General features: G+C 45.0%; 1 protein-coding gene across 6 annotated transcripts in view; it reads left to right on the plus strand.

Moving 5' to 3' along the window:
* LOC119965254 (ras-GEF domain-containing family member 1C-like) overlaps window positions 1–18,707 on the plus strand; it is a 250,134-nt gene extending 231,427 nt beyond the window's left edge. For all 6 annotated transcript variants that reach the window (XM_038795746.1, XM_038795748.1, XM_038795749.1 and 3 more), the window contains 8 exons: window positions 354–449; window positions 604–706; window positions 1,133–1,212; window positions 1,314–1,409; window positions 4,424–4,519; window positions 12,595–12,718; window positions 13,834–13,906; window positions 16,737–18,707. In XM_038795746.1, the coding sequence (XP_038651674.1) occupies window positions 354–449; window positions 604–706; window positions 1,133–1,212; window positions 1,314–1,409; window positions 4,424–4,519; window positions 12,595–12,718; window positions 13,834–13,906; window positions 16,737–16,761 (693 nt within the window). In that variant the 3' untranslated portion in view covers window positions 16,762–18,707. The remainder of the gene's footprint in view (window positions 1–353; window positions 450–603; window positions 707–1,132; window positions 1,213–1,313; window positions 1,410–4,423; window positions 4,520–12,594; window positions 12,719–13,833; window positions 13,907–16,736) is intronic.
* The last annotated feature ends 1,788 nt before the right edge of the window (window positions 18,708–20,495 follow it).

The following is a 20,495-nucleotide window of genomic DNA, read 5'->3' on the forward strand; positions in this document are numbered from 1 at the left end:
AGCTGACTGGCATTGCCAGCGACAGGAAATTGCGGGTCCACCCCTCCTGTCCTGAAAGCACCGCCACTTAAAATGTTAGCCCCATGTGTCTCTTATGATGATTCTTCAATCTGATTGGTTGAAGAGCCTTCCTGTTCTTTGTCCTGCTAACAGATATCACAGATCCCTGTAGAGAGCAGCATGCCTGATGACAGCAAGTCGACAATGAAGCCCACAAACGTGTTGGGCAGCTGTCGGCGTAGTGTGTGGAAAGTGCCATTCTTACACCACTGATTATGAAATACGGGCCGTTCGGTTTGTTATTATTGTGACATTAATTCATAATAAATACTTTGTCTTTTCTTTATCTAAAGTCTTGCTTCAGTGACCAAAAGAAAACAGACAATCTTGAAGCATACGTCAAATGGTTCAATAGACTCTGCTATTTAGTAGCCACTGAAATATGCATGGTAAGTGCATTTGTTTACAAGATATTGCACATAGATTTCTGATAATACTTGGTCCAAAATTCTTTAATTCTTAAATTCCACAATTTATATATATTGTTGGACTATATTGTGGACTATTTTATCAATTGAAATCCTGGTTTTTTTTTTAATACAGCCCGCAAAGAAGAAACACAGAGCACAAGTAATAGAATTTTTTATTGACGTTGCTCGAGAATGCTTTAATATTGGCAACTTTAATTCTTTGATGGCAATTATATGTAAGTATGACTTTGTTGATTTTTTCAATTAAAAGATTGAATCAAACAATTCAAGATTAATACAGGCACGCAGTGGATATTTTAATCCTCTACTTACACTTCAACAACTAGTCTCGTGATTTGTCCCCCAGGTGAATTAAGATTGTCTCAGTTCTACCTCATGAAATTTGTTCTGTGATAATACTTCAGCAAAGTCAGGCATTTTAACAGATGTTATTGGTTTGATTTGATCCACACAATTATCCAGTCAAACGCCAACCTTCCAAGGTTTTTTGGGCATTACTTTTTAAAATCTTTACCTTGCACTGTTTTGCAAAGAGAATTGATGTACATTTTTTTTACAGAATGTAAAGTGTCACTGTTGTGTTCTTGTATCCCCAGCAGAAAATTCAATGTAAAGTGATCAGCTTTGTTTTCCTTCTGCAGCTGGTATGAACATGAGTCCTGTTTCTCGGCTAAAGAAGACATGGGGTAAAGTTAAAACAGCCAAGTTTTTCATTCTTGAGGTCAGTAATATATGACAGAAAAATTACATTGAAGTAAAATCCACATTTTTGTAATTTAAGTTGGCGTCCAACATAATGGCCTTTCTAAATTTGATATACAGCATCAGATGGATCCTACAGGTAACTTCTACAACTACAGGACAGCTCTCCGAGGGGCAGCTCATCGGTCCCTGACTGCACACAGTAACCGAGAGAAGGTAAAATTACCTATACTGTATATTGTAGGACAATCTATAAAATTTGAACTGGAATGTCCCTTTCCCAGCTGAGCAACTGTGTTAACATTTAACCAATGCCTTACTGGACTATAATCACCTAATATGCCTGTGCACATTACATTAAAAAAAGACTGGGTGCGATTTACCGCTGATCATGTGGACAGGCTATTCCCGTGCATGGGTTTCCCGGAAACAAGAGGTGCAGTCACCGGGAAATTCCACTGACAACGGCGCAGTTGATAAATCCTGCTGGTGGGCTGCCTCTGCTGCCGAAAAACACAAGGCTGGTTGGTCAGTAAATCCCACCCAGTATTTGTTTTATTTATTATTTCCTTGTCGCATCTGGTCATCCATGGTTCACTCGCCTCCCTCTAAAAGGGAAAGTGAATAAACTACAACTGGTCCCTTGGCAAAAGCAAAAACTGCATGCCTCAAAAGAAGATGAGAAATGAAATGTACAAGGTGAACAGAGAGAGAAGCTTTGGATGGAACTTCCCTGTCCTGCCAGTGGCAGGAATTTACAGAGGCGGGACTGGAAAATGTGGACAGAAGCCGTGAGAATTTCTGGTGTTGGGGCTGGAAAATCCTACCCTATATCTGCTGGTTGGGATTGTGAATATAGTCTAAACAACAGAGCCAGACCTTTCCAGGAGGGGTATTGGGAAACATACATAGTGGTAGAAGTTTGGAACTCTCCTCTGCAAATGGTAATTGCAAATGTCAAATATTCGGGGTTATGGTGAAAAGGCAGGTATATGGGGGGTGGGGGGCGGGGGGGGGGGGGGTGATTCTCCCAAATGGAGCCCAAGTGTTCATGCCATCGTGAATGCCGTCGCGTTTCACAATGGCGCGAACTGGGCCAAGGTACAACCTACCCTGTCTCCCAGAGGGGGCCAGTACAGCACTGGAGTGGTTCACACTGCTCCAGCCTCCTTTCCCGGCGTCAAATGGGCCTCGCCAACCTGCGGGACTTCTTTAGCGCGCCGGCCCCAACTCAACATGGCGTTGGTGCTCAGGGGCCAGCCGTGCAGGGAAGTAGGCCCGGGAGGGGGGGGGGGGGAGAGAGGCCGGCGCGCCGACCGCAGGCCAGGCCACATCGGAGACCCCCCCCCCCCCCCTCCCGGTGAAGGAGCCCCCCTCCCCACCCCCGCACAGGCCGCCCCCCTCGACCGTTCCCACAGAGTTCCCGCCGGCAGCGACCAGGGGTGAACGGTGCCGGCGGGACACTGTCGTATCCGTGCGGCTGCTCGGCCCATTCGGGCTGGAGAATCGGTGGCCCCGCTGATTACAGCAGCCCGCGACCATTACCGCACCAAACGCGCCGGAACAAATGGCGGCGTCGGGGCATCATGGCACGGTTGCGGCGAATCTCCGGCCTGGCGTGGTGCTCGGAGAATCGTACCCATGGAGTTAGGTCGCAGATCAGGCATGATCTCATTGAATGGAAGAATAGGCCCGAGGTGCTAAAAGGATCACCCATCTAGTCCCCTCTTGATGGAATTAAACAACTACTTAAATCAAATTCTGAAATGGGATTCAGATTTGGATCCATTTTCTCAATAAATTCAGAACGTTTATCATTCCAATTAATTTTTCAAAATTTATTGTCAAGTTGTCAATACATATGCATATTGCTGAATACTTTTGGTTAACAAAAATCTAGCAATCTCAGTTTTAAAATTGGCAGTTGATCTAGCATCAATTGCCATTGTAAAGGAGAGTTCCAAATTTTTACCACACCTAAAATCTAAGGCCAGAATTTTGGTGTAGGGGGGGCTAGGCCATGGGGAGAGGAGGAGAGCGTGATTGTATCCCAAGGCCCCTGACGGGAGAGTGCCCCAAAAATGAAGGGGCCTTCCGATTGCACCCCCAGCGCAGAACCGCTTGACGGGTAGCAAAAAACTGCATGGATAGGGATCCCTTTGAGATCCCGCCCACCTCAATCCAGATGTAATTTTACAGTGGGGGGAGGGGGGGGGGGCAGGGTCTCTGAAGGGAAGCTCGCCCCTTCCTGTATTAAGGCTACTAAATGGCCTCAATTTCTAGGTTGGCGCCCATCAGTTGGATCAGGTTGTGAAACTGAAAATGTTTTCACCCTTGATCTCGGTGGTGGGGGAGGAGGGCTGCGCAAGGGCCCTTCAGATTTGGAGCACTCTCCCCTCAGAGACCTCTCGGGTCTGCTTTCCTCCGCTAACCTAGCCCCCGACACTGAAATCCCTTCTGGAGCCCCCAGGGCATCCACTGCCCTCCTGCTCCCAGGACCCCTGGTACTTGCCTGCAGTGTGGTCCAGGGACATAGGCTCGTGCAGTACCTCTCCCTGCCACTGCAGGCGCTGTGCCTGGAGGGGCTGGAGAGCTGTCAGCCAATCTGACAAAAGTCCTGCCTTCTGATAATCAATGCTTGATTGAGTGTAAAATTGCAGGCCTCTCGGGGTCTTAGGGAAACGTTCCCCACCAACTTCCTGGATAACGGATACTGAGCACTCGCCATCATGAAATTCAGGCTTAAATTCATTGAGTTGCTCAAATATAGATTTGTCTAATTAATGCAAGTGGTATGGATAAAATAAGCTTTGTATTAATTTCTGCAAGCCTGTGCAGCAGTTTGTGGTGGAATTTAGATCCATGTGATTTTAGGGATTGTGTAGTAAATCCTCCAGATAGTGGTTCTACTGGAATTCTTAATAAAATTATTTTTCTGTAGTTCCCTTCCCAAAGGCAGGTCTGTGGAAATGATCCTCTGAGCCACAGCCACATGCCATTGTTTTTTACGATGAGGGGGGTAAGAAGGCAGGCCCCAACCCCACCTCAGCCAGATCGAAACCCCTGCTGTTGTCATTAATCAGATCCACATGGTAGCAGTTCGCTAGTTGAGCTAACCAGCACCACCCTCCGTCCTCATGTATTACAATAGAGAAATAAAAAAACAATCCCTTAATGTGAAAACATATAAATGGAAAATTACGGTGATATCATAATTTGCTATCTTCTAGATTGTTATCCCATTCTTCAGCCTGCTGATCAAAGACATTTACTTCTTAAATGAGGGTTGTGCAAACCGTCTTCCTAACGGCCATGTCAATTTTGAGGTAAGTGTCACAGATATCACCAGATTTCTACGTTGTCCAATTTCTGTTATAAGGGCTGAATATACTTGGAATCCTTTGAACATTGATTCTTACTTGTTGCTCACGTTTCCAAAAAATTAAAGACTATGTACCACAGTGGGGTTCATAATACAACTTAAATGCTGCTGTACAATGATGTGGGCATCTCATTTCATCGTGTACCAGCCTTGGGGCTTCCTAAGTGCCCACTGGGGAAAGCATCACATAGAATCGTTCACAAGCCCTGTCAGTTAGGGTTGCCAACTCTGTGATGTGATTCAGGAGATGGTCCGTTGTCACCTCTCACTTTCAACTATGCCACCCCAGATTGAGCAAGATGCAGTAAAATAAGATCAACTGCAATAAATGGAAGGCTGACTTGCCAGAAACCCCCACCCATACTTTGTCCACACCCTCAGTAAGGAACTATTGTGCTCATTGACAACGGTTTCAAAACATAACTCCTGTACACAACACCATTTCTTCCCAACAATATTCATTTTTTCCATTTGACAGCAGCTGTCATATTTTAAAATATCACTTAACCAAAATATTATTCATCCAGATGGTATTTGTTGGAAGCATAATCCATATGATTTACCTTTGTGCTTCCCCATTGTCAGAATATATGATCTGTGTCTTTAGTTTCTAAAAATGATTTCATTAAGTCATTCTCCAGGGAGAAGATGAACTGAGGTTGGATGGCAATTAGGTTTTCTGTCTGCAGGGACAGAGGAGGAATATTGCTTCTTGTGAGAAGTCACCAGATGCCACAGATACCCTTAATTAATCACTTCATTATAAATCTTTGATAATCCAGATATTATTAGCCCCAAATTCCCAGTTTGCTGTGCTATTCAAGTCCCCTATTTCATGTTAATAAATAGTTACAACTTTGAACAAATGAAGAAGGCACTCAGTAGAGTGCATACCTGCATCATGCTGTGTTAACTCAACATAAACAATTAATTGGACTTAGCCACTGCTGTCCCTTTATTACCATTATGCAGCTCTTCCCAAGGTTTCTCCCTGTTTGCTTGATGCTCTGTAACTACAAAGCTGGAAAAATGAAACTTTTTTATGAAGAGTTTCCATCACACTGAGGAGGCTTCAGGCTAATCCACATCCAGCAACCGGCTCTGAAAACTCTGCTCACATTTTGACAGTTCTGGTCTCCTCCTTTACAAGTTGGCTGTAAAAAATAAGTAAATAAAAAATAACATGGGAGGGGCTTCGAAATTGTAAACCTGGAAAACATGCAAAGCCACAATTACTCAAACTGGTGCCACATGCAGCTACTTTGTTTCACAATCAATCATTGATTGCTATACTAGTGTACAATCTATTCACATGTTTATCTCTACATGTGTGCACCTTGAACTTCTAAAGCTATATTTCTGCTGATGGAATAAACCTGGCATTTGCAGGAATAATCATGACCTGGGGAAAGAAGCCTCTCTTCAATTCCTCTAGTGTGGCCAAGGAGTTCTGGCAGGGCCTGTGGCATACTTGGGTAATGATGGATCTGTCCCAACTGCTTTCACTACAGGCAACTTTCCTATTATTAATTCTCTGAAATTGTTCTCCAGCTCCTAAAGGATGAGAGAAAATGACATAATCATGGAATGGTCAAAGAATCAGAATTGTTACAGCGCAGAAGGAGGCCATTTGGCCCATCGTGTCTGCACCACCTTTCCAAACGAGCATCATGACTTGGTGCCATTTCCCTGCCTTTTTCCCATACCCCTGCACATTGGTTTTATTCAAATAATTATCTGAAGCCCTCTTGAATGCCTCAAGTCAACCTGCATCCACCACACGTCAGGCAGTGCATTCCAGACCCAAGGTACTTGTTGTGTAAAAAAAAGCTTTTTCTTACATCGCATTTGCCTCTTTTGCAAATCACATTAAATCTGTGCCCTCAAGGGCAGCACGGTGGCTCAGTGGGTTAGCCCTGTAGTCTTGCGGCGCCGAGGTCCCAGGTTCGATCCCGTGTGGAGTTTGCACATTCTCCCCGTGTTTGCGTGGGTTTCGCCTCCACAACCCAAAGATGTGCAGGGTAGGTGGATAGGCCATGCTAAATTGCCCCTTAATTGGAAAAAATGATTTGGGTACTCTAAATTTAAAAAAAAAAAAATCTGTGCCCTCTCTCTTGATCCTTTTACGAGTGGAAACAGTTTCTCCCTATCTAGTCTATCCAGATCCCTCATGACTTTGAACACCCTGATCAAACCTCCTTTTAGCCGCCTTCTCTCTGAGAAGAACAGTTCCAATCTTTCCAATCTATCCTCCCAACGAAAGTTTCTCATCCCTGGAACTATTCTCTTCTGCAATCTCTCCAATGCATTCAAATCCTTCCTATAGTATGGTGTCCTGAATTGTACATAGTACTCCAGCACAGAAAATGGTACTTTGGCCCATCATATCTACTTTGTCTCTCTGAGAGCTATTCCGCAAGTCCCAGTCTCCCTACCATAGCCCTGCAATTATTTTCTCACTCTGGGTAATTATCCAATTTCCTTTTGAAAGCCATAATTGAATCTTCCTCCACCACATTCTCTAACAGCACGTTCCAGATCCCAACCACTTGCTGCAGAAAAAAGATTTCTTCATGTTACCTCTGGTTCTTTTATCAATCTCCTTCATTTGGTATGTTCTAGTTCTCAACCTTTCCACCAATGAAAGAATCTATCTCTATTTTTTGTCTAGACCCTTTATGATTTTGAATATTTTTCCAATTCTCCTCTAAATCTTCTTTTCTCGTAAGGAAAACTTCTTCAGCTTTGCCAATCTACACTCATCCTCCAAATCAACCTTAAATCTTTTCTGCAACCTTTTTAATGCCGCCCACTTTTTTGTGGTGCCCAGAATTGGCCACAGTACTCCAGTTGAGGACAAACCGGTGTTTGGTAAAGGTCCACCATGACCTGCTTGCTTTTGCTCTCTATGGTCCTATTTAAAAGCCCAGGAATCCATATGCCTTATTTACTGCTTTCTTAACATACCCTGCCACCTTCAACAATTTGTACACCTATTAATGTCATCCGGTCTCTTTAGAATTGTATTATTTGTTTTATATTGTCTTTCCTTGTTCTTCGTACCAAAATGTCTCACTTCACATGTCTCTGCATTAAATTTCGTGTGTGTGTGTGTGCGCGTGTGCGCGTGTGTGCGTGTGTGCGTGCGTGTCAAACACCTTTTGGAAGTCCGTGCATACTAAATTCCAACGAATGCCCATGGTTACTGCTTCAGAGTGATGTCAAAAAGCTAGGTTACATTGAAAGGCAACAAAAACTCAGATGGAAATGCAGGAGTAAAAAGTTTATTTAAAAAGCACTCTGTTTATTTAAAAAGCAGTATGCAGCGGATAGCCGGGGTCGTTGGGGGGGGAGGAAGAGACATGCTCTGGACAATCCACCTACACTGCACATCTTTGTGTTGTGGGGGTAAAAATGCTAGGATCCCAAAGAAGGTCCTACAAAAACAAAATCCAGAGGGGGGGCTAGCCCTCCCGAACCTACAATTCTACCACTGGGCGGCGACAGCGGAGCGAATAAGGGGATGGATCAAGGAGCCAGAGGCCAGTGGGTGCGTGCGGAGGAGGCCTCCTGCGTGGGGACCTCCCTCCGGGCCTTCGCCACGGCAGCACTCCCATCCCCACCCAAAAAACACTCCAGCAGCCCGGTGGTGACAGCCACCCTCCAATCCTGGAACCAACTGCAACAGCAATGTGGCCTGACCAAAATGTCGGACAAAGCTCCCATCTGCAAGAACCATAGGTTCACACCAGCACTGACTGACGCCACCTTCAAAAGGTGGGACAGGACGGAGGGACACTGACAGTCAGGGACCTATACACGGACGGCAGGATCGCAACACTGGACGAACTGACAGAGAAATTTCAGCTAGCCAGGGGGAACGAGCTAAGGTATCGACAACTTAAAAACTTCCTATGAAAGGAGACAAGGACGTACCCACAACCGCCAAGACAGAGACTACTGGAAGAACTTCTGGACGCAAGCATACTAGACAAAGGAAACTGTAGTGACATGTATGACCGACTGATAGAAAGGGCCGACACCGTACTGGACGCAACAAGAAAGAAATGGGAGGATGACCTGGGGATTGAGACAGGGTGGGGACTCTGGAGCGAAGCACTGCAGAGGGTCAACTCCACCGCCACGTGCACAAGGCTCAGCCTGACGCAGCTAAAAGTGGTACATAGAGCCCACTTAACAAGAACCCGTATGAGTAGGTTCTTCCCGGAGGTGGAGGATAGATGTGAACGGTGCCAAGTAGGCCCGGCCAACCACGCACACATGTTCTGGTCTTGCCCCAGACTTGTGGAGTACTGGACAGCCTTCTTTGAGGCAATGTCGAAAGTGGTGGGGGTGAGGGTGGAGCCATGCCCGATAGTGGCGGTCTTCGGGGTCTCAGACCAGCCAGATCTATTCCTGGGGAGGAGAGTGGGTGCCCTTCCCTTTGCCTCCCTGATCGCCCGCCGTAGAATCCTGTTTGGCTGGAGGTCAGCAGCACCCAGAGCTGCAGACTGGCTGTCCGACCTCTCGGAATCTCTCCAAATGGAGAAAATAAAATTCACCATCCGAGCGTCGGACGATGGCTTCCACAGAATGTGGGAGCCATTCACGCGACTGTTCCGGGACCTGTTTGTGGCCAACGAACAAGAGGAAGAATAGCTAGGTAGCCAAGAATCAGGGGTAAGTAGCCAAGGCATGAAAGGGAGAGATAGACCGGGAAGGGGAGGGGAAGGGAAGAGACAGACAGCTAAACCTGAGGAAAGAAAGGCGAACCGTGGAGGGGGGGATACGAGAGAGGAGAACCAGCAAGGTGGGGGGGGCAGGGAAATGGGAGCCGGAAGGAAGGCACGGGATACCAAAATGAGCATGACCTCTCCAGGAGCGGGGAACGAGGAAAATAAAGACAGAGGATGGGAGGAGCAGCAGAAGCGGAGGCGAGCGTGAGACGGCAGTGAGTTCCGTCCGAGAGAAGCAGGCGACAACAACACGAAACACAGCCAATTATCGCACACTAATTATCTCCCCGGCACCCAAATTTGTATTTGCCTCCCCAATCCCCCCCCCCGCAAACAGTCGCCTACTTACGTATTGTAAATAATTTTGCCAGGTGTACAGAGCTGCTGCTGTCGAGCTGGTGCACAATACCTTACCAGTTATCCTATTTCATTTTTTTTTTTTTTACTATGTACTATTTTCTTCTCTTTGGAATGTTTGGGTGTGCCCTTCTCTTCTGTGTGTGTGTGTGTGTGTATATATGTTTCTTATCCTGTGTACTTAACGGTAATTATACCTTCAAAAACCCAATAAAAAAACATTTATAAAAATCTTTGTTGTGGGGACGAAACCCACGCAAACACGGGGCAAATGTGTAAACTCCATGACGCGAGCATCAATTCATTCAGAGACACGAGTTGAAGTAACTGTGGCTTTAATCGGCTTACAACTGAGCCTGCCTGCGACTATACTGAACTGAGGGCGGACTCGCAGGACCGCAGCACTTATACTTCCTGCTGGGGGCGGAGCCAAGGGCAGAGCCCTGTACATGCTCCTCATCTGCCCCTGTGGGCAGAGCTGCGCAACGGCCCACAGGGACACAGTAATGTACAGTGTGAATTTATAGTGGTTACACATTCACCACACTCCACACGGACAGTGACCCAGGGCAGGGGTCGAACCTGGGACCATGGCACTGTGAGGCAGCAGTGCTAACCACTGCGCCACAGTGCTGCCCGTTGGGGCCGATCTTGAAGGAGGAGGTTTGGAGTGAGGTACTGAGGAGGGTGAACTTCACCTCATCCTGTGTGAGGCTGAGTCTCATCCAGTTAGAAGTGGTGTTCCAGGCGCACATCATGAAGGCTCGAATGAGTTGTTTTTTTGAAGGGGTTGATGATTGATGTGTTTGGGGGGGGGCCCAGCTCACCATGTGCACATTTTCTGGTCATGCTCAAAGCTGGTGGGCTTCTGGAGGTCCTTTTTTTTGAAAATGTCGGCAATCCTGAACATTGGGTTGGTACCTTGCCCATTAGAGGCGATATTTGGGGTTTCAGTTGTGCTGGAGCTCCGGATGTGGGCGCGGCAGACATCCTGGCCTTTGCCTCACTGGTGGCAAGGAGGTTGGATCCTCTTGGGGTAGGGGTCGACTATACCACCAAGCACCTTGGCACGGCTGGGTCAATTGATGGTGTCTTTGCATCACAAGGGTTAGGTTTGCTGTGAGAGGGTCAGTGGAAGGGTTTTGCTGTAGATGGCAACCTTTTATATTGTACTTTTAAAGAGCTGGTCACTGATAGCTGTTGGCGGGGCGGGGGAGGACTTAGTAACTAAGTTATACTGTTGCAGGGGAAGGTTGGGGAGGGGGTTAATTGTTCTGTGTTAATGCATGTTTTGAATATAAATTGCTAAATATTATGGTAAAAATATTTTCCAAAAAAGCACTCGACCGTCCTTAAAACAAAGCAGGTTTAGGAGAAGCAGGAATTCACTTCAATCAGTCACCTATTGAGTGGTGCTGTGCAGGTATTTATAGAGACGCTCAACAATAAGCAGGACATTGATGGAACAAACCATGAAAGTATGAAGGAAAAAAGCCCACCACCCTAAGCCCAGTTTATTTTAAATACTTTAAATACATGAAGTAAGTGCCCTCGAGCAGTTCAAGCCACCTCCTCCTCTTGTTGTTTACAGTAAGAAGTCTTACAACACCAGGTTAAAGTCCAACAGGTTTGTTTCAAACACGAGCTTTCGGAGCACGGCTCCTTGGAGCACGAAAGCTCGTGTTTGAAACAAACCTGTTGGACTTTAACCTGGTGTTGTAAGACTTCTTACTGTGCTCACCCCAGTCCAACGCCGGCATCTCCACATCTTGTTGTTTAGACAGAAAAACTAAAGCATTACATTTTACATCCCTCCATCCCTCTGGTTTTCTGCTCCTAGTGTTCCCAGCCTGTTCCTGCATTGTGTTGGTGTGCCAATGTTTGGCACCACAGAACAGCAGGGCGAATACCCTTCCTGCGGGAGTCTACTGACTATTGTTTAGGAGATCCAGAAATTATGGAAAATAGAAAGCGAGCCAACGCAAGCTCCTCTCATGCACGTATAGCCATCTGTTCAGAGCAACATTGGCAAAAGCGTGCGTGTGACAAGTCATCTACCAATGGTCTTATCCCCAGTTTGTGCTTGGCCAAGGAAATCTGAGAGAAAATAAGTTGTACAATTAAACACCTTGACCTCAACGGTCTAGTTTTGTAGATTTCATGATTCCGCAGCAAAATATTCAAGAAGTCTTGGGCGGAATTCTCTGATAATGGGGCTATGTACCCACGCCTGCGGGAAAACGGGCACGAATCACTCTGGACTTTCTCCAAGAAAGTCCAGAGTGATTCTCTGTTTTGCAGAGGGCTTGCAGGGCCCCGGAGTAGTCCTTGCACGTCCGGCCACAGGTCCACGCGGACCCACACACCGCTGGCCGGCCCCGACAATATAGGCCCCCCCCCCCCCCCCCAGATCATGCGCACCCGCCAATCGGTGCCCCCCGATCGCGAGCCTGGCCGTCCTGGAGATGCCCCCCCCCCCCCCCCCCCCCCTCCGGTAACGGATCCCTCCCCCCACAAGCAGGGTCCACAGCTGCTACTCCGAGCTCCCGCCGTGTGGAACCATGAGTGAACCACGCCAGCAGGAACTCGGCTAGTTGTCGGCGGAGAATCGCCGCGGGGGCCTCTTTCAATGGCCCCCAACCAGCGCCGTGTTGACTGCTCGCCGGCGATTGGCAGTAATTCTCCGCCTCCACGCCGAGCACGATTGCGGCGTGGAGGCTCGGAGAATCACGGCCCCGAAGCTCTGCTCTCTAAATTCAACAGAAATAACATTTTTGTTGTACTTTATATATGTAAATACAACCAATTTCAGATCACCAGACAGAAACATATTTTAATCTAATACCGTTACTTCAAATTATTAAAATTTTAAACCAGATTTTACATCTTGCCATGAAGAATAACCTGTTTTTTTCTATCTCTATAGAAATTTCTAGAATTGGCAAAACAAGTAGGAGAATTTATGATGTGGAAACAAGTGTCGTGTCCTTTTGAAGATGATCAAAATATCATTAATTATCTTCACACAGCCCCTGTCTTCTCTGAGGATGGTAAGCTTTTGATTTTTAAATTATTCATAAAGTCATATTTTATGCTACATTATTTAAAGTAAGTTGACAAAATAGTAGTACAGCACCCCCATGCAGAGGGTCGAAGATTTTTATACCTGAATTTTTCTCTGCTAACACACCCACAATTGAGCAGGTTGAGCAGGATGGTGATGGATGTAGTAGGGAAAGGACAGTAGTGAGACATGTTCAGATCCTTCTGGTAGGAATGGCTGGAAAATCCCGCCCTGGCCCTGCTGCACTACAAAAAGGAGTTTAAAGCCTTGCAACAGTAGGCTGCATCTTGTCACTGGGAATCCTACTAGAAGTTTGCATCCGTAATGACACCTATACAAAATAATTGGTTGGGGGTGGGGGAGAGCCAGAGGATGACCAGATATCACATCCTGCCACCACTTGACTCCTAAATAGAAAATCCATCTCTTAAACTTGCTACTTGCTGTGAAGTGAAATTTAGTTGGTACCAAATGATATGCTGTGACCCTGAGCTCATTTTGCATAATAATAATTGCTTATTGTCACAAGTCGGCTTCAATGAAGTTACTGTGAAAAGCCCCGAGTCGCCACATTCCGGCGCCTATTCGGGGAGGCCCACTGTGCTAAACCAATCCCTAGGACATTCCCATTCCCCACTCTATTCCCATTCGCCCCACTCTATTCCCATTCTCCCTCCACTCTGTTCCCATTCTCCTCCCACTCTATTCCCATTCCCACCCCCGCTCTATTCCCATCCCCGCCTACTCTATTCCCACTCCCACTCTATTCCCATTCCCCCCCCCCCCCCTCACTCTATCCCCGTAATCCTACCTAACCTTACACAACTTTAGACTGTGGGAGGAATGGGAGCTCCAGGCGGAAATCCATGCAGACACTAGGAAAACGTGCAAACTCCACATAAACAGTCACCCAAGGCCGGGATTGAACCCGGGTCCCTGGCTCTGTGAGACAGCAGTGCTAACCTCTGTGCCACTGTGCCAACCGTTCATTGTTCTCTCACTACAAGTTAGATGTTACATTTGAAAGGAATAGCAAATAAAGCTGATCGGCAGCTTTGATCCAATATATTAACAGAAATTGTATCCATTTCCTACTCAAAGGTTTGTATTTGGCATCATACGAAAGTGAAAGTCCAGAAAACCAGCTTGAAAAAGACAGATGGAAAACTTTAAGGTAAACTCTAAATCTGTTTTTTTTTAATTAAACCATAAATGCTGGAAAAGCTCAGCTGGTTTAGCAGCATCAGTGGCAAGAGAAACAGTTAAATGTTTCGAGTCCGTATGAGACTCTTCCTCAAACTTTTTTTTTTATATTTCAAACATTTCTTTGAATATTATGCATTTATTATAGATGTCATGACAATTTCAATAGCAGGCAAAAGATTTTTTCATGTATATTGCAAGTTATCAGATATATCAGAAACATTGCAAAGTGTTTCACATACAATGAATTGGTCTGAAATGCAATGCGTTACGTGAGGAACATAGAACATAGAACATTACAGCGCAGTACAGGCCCTTCGGCCCTCGATGTTGTGCCGACCTGTGAACCCACTCTAAAGTCCATCTACATTGGGCAGCACGGTAGCATGGTGGTTAGCATAAATGCTTCACAGCTCCAGGGTCCCAGGTTCGGTTCCCGGCTGGGTCACTGTCTGTGCGGAGTCTGCACGTCCTCCCCGTGTGTGCGTGGGTTTCCTCCGGGTGCTCCGGTTTCCTCCCACAGTCCAAAGATGTGCGGGTTAGGTGGATTGGCCATGCTAACTTGCCCGTAGTGTCCTAATAAGTAAGGTTAAAGGGGGTGTTGTTGGGTTACGGGTATAGGGTGGATACGTGGGTTTGAGTAGGGTGATCATTGCTCGGCACAACATCGAGGGCCGAAGGGCCTGTTCTGTGCTGTACTGTTCTATGTACATTATTCCCTTATCATCCATATGTCTATCCAATGACCATTTAAATGCCCTTAATGTTGATGAGTCCACTACTGTTGCAGGCAGGGTATTCCACGCCCTTCCTACTCTCTGAGTAAAGATCCTACCTCTGACATCTGTCCTATATCTATCTCCCCTCAATTTAAAGCTATGCCCCCTTCGTGCTAGCCATCACCATTCGAGGAAAAAGGCCAATAAAAGCTAACACACCGTACGCCTTCTTAACAACCCTATCAACCTGGGTGGCAACTTTCAGGGATCTATGTGCATGGACACCTGAGATCTCTCTGCTCATCCACACTACCAAGAATCTTACCATTAGCCCAGTACTCTGTCTTCCTGTTACTCCTTCCAAAATGAATCACCTCACACTTTTCTGCATTAAACTCCATTTGCCACCTCTCAGCCCAGCTTTGCAGCTTATCTCTGTCCGTCTGTAACCTGCAACATCCTTCCGCACTGTCCACAACTCCACTGACTTTAGTGTCATCTGCAAATTTACTCACCCATCCTTCTACGCCCTCCTCTAGGTCATTTATAAAAGTGACAAACAGCAGTGGCTCCAAAACAGATCCTTGTGGTACATCACTAGTAACTGAACTCCAGGCTGGACATTTCCCATCAATCACCACCCTCTCTTCTTACAGCGAGCCAATTTCTGATCCAAACTGCTAAATAACACTGAATCCCATGCCTCCGTATTTTCTGCAATAACCTACCATGGGGAACCTTATCAAACGCTTTACTGAAATCCATCTACACCACATCAACTGCTTTACCCTCGTCCACCTGTTTGGTCACCTTCTCAAAGAACTCAGTAAGGTTTGTGAAGCACGACCTACCCTTCACAAAACCGTGTTGGTTATCCCTAATCAAATTATTCCTTTCTAGATGATTATGAATTGTTATGGGAGCGGCAGTTTCAGAACCCCGAAATGTATCATGGAGTTCAACCAACCTCTCCCTTTAATGTATTGTTGCTTTTGAAGCACACGGCTTGGTCTCCAGGTGTGGTATTACAATTATGGACACGTGGGTTTTTAAACACAAAACAATGTTTATTCCATGAATTCAACTTAACCTTTTTAAATAAACATTGGATCACTTACCACCCCTTACTTCAAAGATAACCCCGAAAATAATACAACACTAAATAATCCCTCAAAATGTTCCTTCAAACCTCCAAAAGACTTAACAGAAACACATCAGGTTAAAGACATTACTATTATGAGTTTAAATCACCCAAATAATTCAGAGATAGTCTTTCCTGGCAGAGATCACCGCAGATCCAGCTCACTGCAAACACAGACACACCCAAGCTCTTTTTCTCAAAACTGAAACTAAAACTCCCAAAAAGCAGAAGTGAGCTCAACTCAGCCATCCCCACCCTCTGACATCACTTCAGTACTATGAGCTGCTCCATTTCTTAAAGGTACATTGCTTAAACATCCATTTCTTAAAGGTACTCTCACATGACAAAATCCTATCCCTTATAAACCTTTCCAGGACTTTGCCCACAACTGAAGTAAGGCTCACTGGTCTATAGTTACCGGTGTTGTCTCTACTCCCCTTCTTGAACAAGGGGACAACATTTGCTATCCTCCAGTCTTCTGGCACTATTCCTGTAGACAATGGCGACATAAAGATCAAAGCCAAAGGCTCAGCAATCTCCTCCCTAGCTTCCCAGAGAATCCTAGAATAAATCCTAGAAGAACATAATTACTTTAAAGTATTCAGTAGGGGTGAACTTTGATAATTTGGGAGCTGTTTAATATTTCATAGTACTAAATGCAACCCTACTAAATCTCTAGATTTCCCATCACCTGGGTTAGTGGATTTATCTGTTAAGCTTAGATAAAGGTTTTTATGAGTACATTCAAATATTCAGGAAATCCCATTGACAATGGCAGGATCGGTAGGTTCCACTGGCGGGCCGCCTCTGCCGCCGAAATAAACATGACGGGCTGGTGGGAAAATCCAACATGATTTTAATGCTTTAGATAATTTAAAGGATGCAAAGTACTTTCATGAATCTGATATCCCTTATTTTTAATTTTCTGTATCTTGTTTCAGATCAACGCTCTTAGGAAAGACATGAGTGTATGGAAGCCGTAAAATACAAATCTATAGAGATCACAACTTGCACTACTGACTTCAGAAACCAGCAGTGATCTAGCTTTTCTTGTGAACATTGGTGAGCAGGATTCACCAGTCAGAATTATACAGATAACAGGGAGAAAAGAACAGTCCCCACTCCAACCTGTCTCTATAACAAGCAGTATTTAAATTATACAGATCCTATTAATGGAAAACTGGATAATACAAACCTACAGAAAACTGAAATATGTGACGGATTTAGACAAGTAAGACTTCAGGACATGCAAGTCACTTTTCTCTCAAACTTTGAATAGATGTGACAGTGAATACATCATTTTTTTTTTAATATTCTGGGCACTGGATTGCTCATGTTTTGAATTCTACCTGAAATAGGTTTGAACATGTGGACTGAACTCGAGAAGCAAAAGATTTACTGTGCAAGGTATCTCAACTGGAAAACAAAACTTCCACAGCCGGGAGATTCTACTAGACTGACATTCAGTTGTGGACATTACTTGGAAATTCTGTCGAGCACACGTTTTGTTTTGTAATAATTTACTAAATGGGTACCTGATCTGATCATATGCATGCATTTAAAATGTCTCATTCAAGAGACATGAATTATTGTGACATTTTTAACTTGCTTGCTTAGCAAGATTAGATGATACAATTCATCACTAACATTATTTAAACAATACAGAAATACATAATGTAAATATAAATATAAATCTGACTTCCCTATGGGCCATTTGAGATATGGGAAAGATTTGGAGTTATAAAATGCCATTTGTCAGTATGCTCTGTTCACATTAAATCACAGATTAAGACAACCTGTTTAAACCTGATAAATTTCCATAACCTTTTCTTAACAGTTACACTATTTGTGAACAAATGTTACAGATGTAATGTTAAATCTCCATAAACGTTTATTATACTACATCGGATTTAAATCTGGCAGAAACATACCATCGCCCACAATGTGCTAATTTTGTGACGTAAATGTAATTTTCACATACTACTTTATTTATAATAAAAGAAAACTATTCATATTGTTGACTGTTATCTCTGCAGACATGGTGGTAATGAATATCAAGGCAAAATTTAATCTAGAACATATTGTGTATGATTCCACAGTTAATAAAAATTCTGGAAACTAAAGCCATTGAAAACACATGGTAGTGACATACATATATAATGGCATTTATTTGTTATTAAAGTGGAAGATATTTTTGTAGCGCATATTGTAAATGGTGTCACATATTTGACAAACTAGTACTATATGACTGATGCCATATATATATATATATATATATATATAATATCATGTTGATCATCTGTGCCCTGCATCCATTTGCTGCAAGCACTTTGTTTTACATACAAGTTTTTTGTAAATTGTATGTCAATTACTTTCATAATCAGATGGGGTTAACCACAAACCACTCATAAGTACACAGCTGATATCGATCTGTCCCCCAGGTGGTGGTGAATTTGGCAAAATTGCTGGCTGTAATTGGACGCACTGCTTCACCAGTGTCATGAGGCTTAAAATGTGTATAGTTCTCCGTTGTGCTGGTACATACTTGCCAATCTGACATTTCTCACTTGAATATCTGTTTTATTGTCAAATTCATCCTATAAAGAGTCAAAATAGCATGATTCCTTCTACAGTTTTGTATCTGTATGTTTTATTTGGTTAAAAAGATGAAATTGCAGCTGTGGTATTTGAAAATTGATTTCTTTGTTATACTGCTGTATGAGATTATTAATGGAAATGTTGATATTCTGGCTAATTTATCTGTGTATAGAATTTATGTATTACGTGTAATTTATACTGTGTTCTAACAGTTTGGCTGAATGGTTGTCGATTTTCTAATTTTTGTACCCATAGTTGTGAATGTTTTAAACTTCTAATAAACGAAGCAAGCAGTTATAATCAGGATACAAATACTGAAATGCATCCTCTCCATTTTTTATTTCATTCCGGTTTCCAAAATATCACTAAATCAGTTTGGGAAGATTATGCTCAGGTGGTTATCATGAATGGAGAACAACTGAAGTGCAGAAACATTTCTGAAAATATCTAGCTGTGTAAGTGAGCAGCAGCAACCTTGGCCCTGAAATTTCGAGTTCAGCGACCTGCTCTCCGAAAGGGTGGGAGGGGAGGGAGGGAGGGAGGGAGGGGGAAATTCTTCAGCACACCTGGTGAAAATGAAGATCATCTTGTTAAAAGTTCTGGTATCAGATCATTTGAACAATGCTGGCAGAAGGTGTTTGGGAGCCCTGCCAATAATATGGCAGAAGTGTCCAATGGGATCCTGAAAATAGGACTCTATGGGGATAAAGGAAAATGGCGTGAAGTAATTTAAAGAACATGGGAACACATGACTTGTGAATGGGTCATTCAGCCCTTTGAGCCTCCTCTCAAGCCATTCGATAAGATCATGGCCGGTTCTGGTTGTGACCTCAACCCTACTTTCCTGTCTGCCCCTATTACACAGGATTCCTTTGTCTATTAAAAATTATCTAACTCCGCCTTGAATATATTCAATGATCCTGCCCCGCTGCTGTCCAAGGAGGAGAATTCCGCAGACTAATTATCCTCAGAGAGGAAGAAATCCTCCACATCCATGTCTTAAAGCGGAGACTACTTATTTTCAAATGATATCTGTCCCCTAGTTCGAGTCTCTCCCAAGAATGCACCTACAGGTGAGTATCCTCATTCCTGAACTGCAAATGACAGCAAGAAGAGAAGGAGTCACTAATTTTTACAGATAATCAGATGGAGTGCCTTTTGAGTATGGGGGAAGGATTCTCTGATCCTGAGGCTGTGTGTTGATGCCGTCGTAAACGCAGTCGCGTTTCCCAACGGTGTCAACATAGCCTCAGGATCAGCAATTCTGGCCCCTACAGGGATCTGGCTTGGCACTGGAGCAATCCACGCCGCTCCAGCTGCCGATCTCGGCGTCAACTGGGCACCGTGGTGTCCGCGCATGCGCAGTGGCACCGGTGCCAACGCACGCATGCGCAGTGGCTCCCTCCTCCACCAGCCTGAGAGGCCGGCCTGCCAATAGGTAGGCCCTGATCGCGGGCCAGGCCACAGCAGAGGCCCCCCCGGGGTCATACCCCTCCCTTCCCCACAGACCGCCAGTGGACCGTTCCAGGCCGAGGTCCCGCCGGGTAAGGCCAGGCTAGAACAGTGCCGGTGGGACTCAGGCTTTTTGATACGGCCGCTCAGCCCATCCCTGGCCGGGAATCACCGGGGGGCCCCATAGAGTGGCCCCCAGCCAGCTCCGATTCTCCACTCTGCGGAGAATTGCGCCGGGGCGGCGTGGCGCGATTAGCACCGGTCGCAGCGATTCTCCGACCCGGCCCCGGGCTGAGAGGATCCCACCCAAGATGCGGCTGTGGAGAAAAGAGACTGCAAAATGTGTTGCTGGGATAACCCAGAAAGAATCTGGAACATTACTTGACCCCCAGAATACCATTGCAATAAAAGAGGTTCAATGTTTTGACAAGGGCAGCCAAGATAGGTGGTCTGACTTCAACAACAATTATTATCATCAAATCACAGAGGCAAATGTGCCATGCTTGGCATACATGTTCAAGTAGTACCCCCTGGATTCTATCAGTTAGAAAGAAATACTGTATACTTGATTATCTGAAGCTTTTCACATGACTCTCTCACATCTATGACCAAAGCAGTCTATGCCCACAGGATGCAGCACCCCAACAACA

This window comes from Scyliorhinus canicula, chromosome 4, assembly GCF_902713615.1.
Source record: "Scyliorhinus canicula chromosome 4, sScyCan1.1, whole genome shotgun sequence".
NCBI classification, from domain to species: domain Eukaryota; kingdom Metazoa; phylum Chordata; class Chondrichthyes; order Carcharhiniformes; family Scyliorhinidae; genus Scyliorhinus; species Scyliorhinus canicula.